The sequence below is a fragment of the Tupaia chinensis genome, unplaced genomic scaffold, assembly GCF_000334495.1.
Source record: "Tupaia chinensis unplaced genomic scaffold, TupChi_1.0 Scaffold000017_1, whole genome shotgun sequence".
NCBI lineage: Eukaryota > Metazoa > Chordata > Mammalia > Scandentia > Tupaiidae > Tupaia > Tupaia belangeri.
Genome location: NW_006159447.1, coordinates 748,322 through 753,462, shown reverse-complemented (window position 1 = coordinate 753,462; position 5,141 = coordinate 748,322). Strand labels below are relative to the sequence as shown.

The 5,141-nt window shown below is 38.0% G+C and overlaps 1 protein-coding gene across 1 annotated transcript in view; it reads right to left on the bottom strand.

The window, feature by feature from the left end:
- Positions 1-3,399: 3,399 nt before the first annotated feature.
- MED30 (mediator complex subunit 30) overlaps positions 3,400-5,141 on the bottom strand; it is a 22,886-nt gene continuing 21,144 nt past the window's right edge. The window contains exon 4 of the mRNA XM_006140046.3: positions 3,400-3,665. Within this exon, the coding sequence (XP_006140108.1) occupies positions 3,570-3,665 (96 nt within the window). The 3' untranslated portion in view covers positions 3,400-3,569. The remainder of the gene's footprint in view (positions 3,666-5,141) is intronic.

Here is a 5,141-nt window from a genome sequence, read left to right as displayed (position 1 = left end):
TAGGAAAAGGAAATGAATTTCCCAAGCTGGAACTACATCAAAATGTCAAGTTAACACATGTTTGGCTTGTAAAGGTGCCGAGGGAGCTAATGTCTGAATGATCAAGGCCACAGATTTCCAAATCATTTTAAAGATAATGCCCTTACTAGGATGCTATAGCTTTCAAGCTTTTTATTTCTCTTAGCTCTTTCCTATCTGGGTGTTCAACTAGGCTAATCAAGATCTGACAAGTTCACATTGCAATTAATTGAAACAGCTGCAAAGAAACAGCTGCAAAGAAAAATGTTAATATAGAAGTACACAAATTCAGAAAAAAAAAAGTTAAAACTAAAGTTAGTGATTTTCTCATGAGAGTCAGTGTTGCATTTGGTTTTCCGTGCTTTCGTCCGGCTTGTGTTGAATAACTGATACATCTGAGTTAGCATTCTAACCAAGGAAGAACATCATTGTCATTGTTTTTCTTACAAACTTTGCTTGTGAGTCCCTAATATTTGCTCTCTCTGCACAGTATTCTCTTCCATGACTCCAGCAGCCAACTCCTGACCACAAAGATGAGCTTATAACCTGGCTTGGTGTACAGTACCCACTTACACAACCATTGTTCGACAGGGTGGTTATATCATGTAAGCATTTGGGAGTCCATTCTAGGATTCGATTTAGAGTTGAATGAGTAGACAAGTGTCTGAAGTCAAAATACAAAAAAGATGTAAAGGTAAGAGAGTGGAAGGTCATCTTTTTTTTTTTTTTTTTTTTTTTCCTTGAGAGATTTTTGGTATAGGCTGCATGTGTTTGCCTGAGAGACAGAGAGACAGAAAGCAAAAAATCACCCCCTGGGGGGATGGCCACACTGCAATCCCTTCTCTACCACTTGCCTTTGGGATCTCGGGCATGCACGCACATGTGCTCTGCGTGAGGTTTAAGTCACTGGGTCCGGGACTAGAACAACAGTCAACTACATGGGAGTTCAGTAACATAACCAATATGCCATCTGCTGGTCCCGGAAGGTCTTTATTTCTATTTGGAGAAGGTTCATTGGCAACTAAAGAGAGAAGAGCAAATGGAAGTGACTAGAACTTAGGGGCAGACAGGATTTCGGAGGCATTGAATCTTGGTTCTAATTCCTAAAGCTTTGCTCTCTGACATTTTCTTTGATTCTGTGAGCTCTTTTTTTCTTCTCCTTCTCCTTTCTTTCTTGCTACAGAAACTAATAAATCCCCCTTCTGGCATAAGCAACTTTGAATTTTCTGACATTTGCAACTAAATTCTAACATAGAATATAAGATCAATTCATCTTTTTTAAAAATTTTTATTTATTCACTCATTTATTTTAATTTGACCAGAGAGAGACACAGACACCGAGAGAGACAGAGAGAAAAGGAAAGTGAGAACGCAAGCACCAAGTCCAGATCTTGAACTGTGGTCAGCCATGTGGGAGTGTCCAAGCGCCTTAACCACCATGCCACCTGCTGGCCCCAAGATCAGTTAATCTTACTGATCACTTTATAGATGAGAAAAATAGATTAATTTGCCCAATGGTATACATTTCAATTACCTTTCTTTGCTCTTCAATCTATTGGCATGCTCTTCCTCAAGCAAAAGTTGAAACTTTGTTAGTGGGGCTATGTGTTTAGGAACTCCAGCCACATTCATCCCAAGTAGACTTGTGAGTGACTGGGTAAACTGGCATCCTTTCTGAGAGGTGAGATTACACCCTTCCAGAACAGGTACAGTTCTGTAGCAGAGTGCTGTAGCATTAATGTTCCACGAGAGAAATAGTCTACAGAAACAAGGGCCCAAAGACACAACTTCCACACACCTCCCAAAGGTGAGTTTGTGACACACTGAATAACCTAAGACATTTAATGGGATCACTAACACAAAGACATTAAAACATTGTAAATAACTGTCCTACAAGTTGTCGATGCCAAAACACTAAATTCACAAGAGTAACCAGCAATAGTGCATGAAGTTCACATTAATACCAGCCATACAAGAACAGGCTACAAAGTGAAAACCTGTAAAAACCCTGCATGTTGGAGTAAATTGTAATATACTTCCATACAATGGAGTACCGCGGTAGGCTGGACTAGCGGTCTGAACTCTTCCTGCCACAGCTTAGTATGCCGTTACCCTTTGTCCTGTAACTGCAGAGCTTTCCACTGTGGGCGCAGTCAGTTTCCCAGCCAGCTAACGCTGGGCTTGCTCAGAACTGCTCTAAAGTAAAAATGCCTGCGTGGTTTGGCTTATTGTCATGCACTCTGCCGCCTGTTACAGGTAGGGCTCTGTATAACATCAAATGAAATTCTCCCTGTTTTTTTGAACAGGCAACACTTGTACGTGCTATCATGCAGAGCTTTCCACTGTGGGCGCAGTCAGTTTCCCAGCCAGCTAACGCTGGGCTTGCTCAGAACTGCTCTAACGTAAAAATGCCTGCGTGGTTTGGCTTATTGTCATGCACTCTGCCGCCTGTTACAGGTAGGACTCTGTATAACATCAAATGAAATTCTTCCTGTTTTTTGAACAGGCAACACTTGTATGTGCTATCAAATTCAAAAGGTACTTGAGAGTATACAATGAACACTTGGATCAACCACTCAGTTTCTCTGCCCAAAAAAAGCAGTTACCACTTTTCTGTGAAACCTTCCAGAGAAATGTTATCCATACACAAGGAAAGTCATATAACAGCATTTCTCAGCGTCAGAACTTAGGGTAGCTGGATAGGGGCTTCGAAATTAGGTTAGAAAAGTCCTTTCTGAGAAGACTCAAATTCTCTTCTTTGAGGATGTATTATTTATATTATCAGAGACCAGCTCCCACAGGCAGATCTATAAAGTACTTACTATACACTGTCATATACCACTACTTCATTTAAAACTCTCAAAAATGTATTATTTCCAAGACACACTCGCAATTAACTTAGGATGTAAGTCAAAAATTAGGGGATTGCTTCTTGGCCTAAAGCAAGCAGCAAATATAGTCATAATTCCAATTTGTGTCATCTTAAAATCATTTTTCTTCTGTTAGAAATCAGTTCTTTCAATTGAAAAAAATTTGAAAGACATGATAAAAGTAATTTTCATCTGCTTCTAGTGATATATAAGTTGACTATTTTCTCATTTTAACTAGTTTGAGAATAAACTGAATTTTAAAAACTGAACCAAAATAACATATTTTTTATTTTAATTAATTTGTACCATGACGATGCTTTTCAACTGCAAAAAAAACTGAATCTTTAATTTTTTTCTGAAACAAGTGAAATGAGCAAAACCATGACCAAATAAACAATTATTTATAAAATTTTATTTTGCTTTAAAAAACAATTTATTAATTTAAGAAAATCAACCAAAACAACAAACCCTACCAAAGTTTATTACAATAATCTTTCATGAATCAACAGCATTTTAAAAAGTTAATGAATACTTTAATGTAAAACCACAATATAGAAAAAAGAACTTTAGTGCTCCTGATGAAATAAAAGCAGGCAAATAATCTTCTTTAAAGGGGAAAAATACCTGGGGAAAAAAACCTAACAGTGTAATAGGCACAAAGCAGGAAATTTAAATATCAGTTTAGTTCCTCATTGCCAACATGGCATTTATATCCCAGATGAGATTTCGTAATTGATCCATAATTTGCTTCAGCTGTTGATTCTTCTGTTTGAGTTTCTGTAGAAACAAAAGAACTTATCAAAAATGTTTCATGAAATATAGATCATGAAGTTACAAGATTAAAATGTCCTAAGTTAGGACTCTAAATATCCAGACAGAAATTAAGCTAAATATTACTGTAAGGCAGAAGGTCTCAGTCTTTTTTTTGCCCTCAAATACTGATAGGCATCCTGAATGGAAATTCAGCCCATAGAGACCTATAGCTCAGCCCCCATCCCTATTTACCACTGTATTTCCGCCATCAAAGACAACAACCGACACATTCATTGTTATAAAACCTCACCACATGGGCTTTTTAAGGGACAATGGGAGGTACCAGTCAGGAGTAGATACTTAGGACCCAGCAGCAGTGGCATGTGCTGTTCAGATGCTGTGCTCTGCAGGCTGAACCACATGGGTGGTCTGGGTTTGATCTCTGGTCCAACCTAAAGTCCATGTGCAGTGGTATGCACCCATAACCTCAGTGACTCCGGGAGAGAAAGGACAGAGAGCTCAACAGTGGTTTAGGCAACATAGGCGATTCTGTCTTAAAAAAAGAAAATGATAGGGACCAGTAGAAGGCATAATGGTTACGTCACTGGACTCCCATGTAACTGATTGCAGTTTGAGGCCTGGACCTGGCAACTTAAAATTTACACCAGGTGTATGTATGTGTGTGTTGTGTGCCCAAGATCCCGAGAGGAGAATGAAGGAGAGGAGATTGTGGCATGGCCATGCCCCCATGGGGTGATTTCTTGCTTTCTGTCTCTGTCTCACTGTCTTTCTGTTGAGCGAACATGCCTTATAGCAAAAATCACTCAAAAAAAAAAAAAGACAGAAAGAAAATAAGCATATACTCCAGAGCCAGATTCTCTGGGTACTTATTTATTTGCTCAGATCTTTCACTAATTAAATGTACGAGACAGTAGCCACAATATTTAACTTTTCTGTCCCTCAGTTCCTATCTTTTAGGAAAGTAGAGATAATAACATTTATTATGAGTATTAAATTATTTGATTCATGTAAAGTGTTAGAATTGCCTGGCATATAAGCAAGCATTCAATAAATGCTACAGGTAGGCAGAGAATGTAAAATAAAGTATAATAAAAATGCAATGCCTGATGTAGTTGGTCTTTGAAAATGTGGCAGAAGTCAGTTTTCCCCAAAGTATGAAGTGCAATCAACTTCTAATTCTGAAAACTGAAGACAAGTGGCCCAGTGCCCGTATTATAATCATTATTATTCAATAAGCTTTTGGGACCATTGCATTTCATGGTAATAGATTTAATTAGATAATTTAAAAGATAATTTAAAAGATATATTAAACTTCCTCCATAGAAGTTAGTATATGTTCATTGGAAAAAGAATGAAGAGGTAGAGAAGAGATTGTGGTGTGACCACATCCCACTGGGGGACTCTTTTTCTCTCCCCTTGTATGGCAAGAGCAAATGCCCTCTGGCAAAAAAAAAAAAAAAAAAAAAAAAAAGAAAAAAA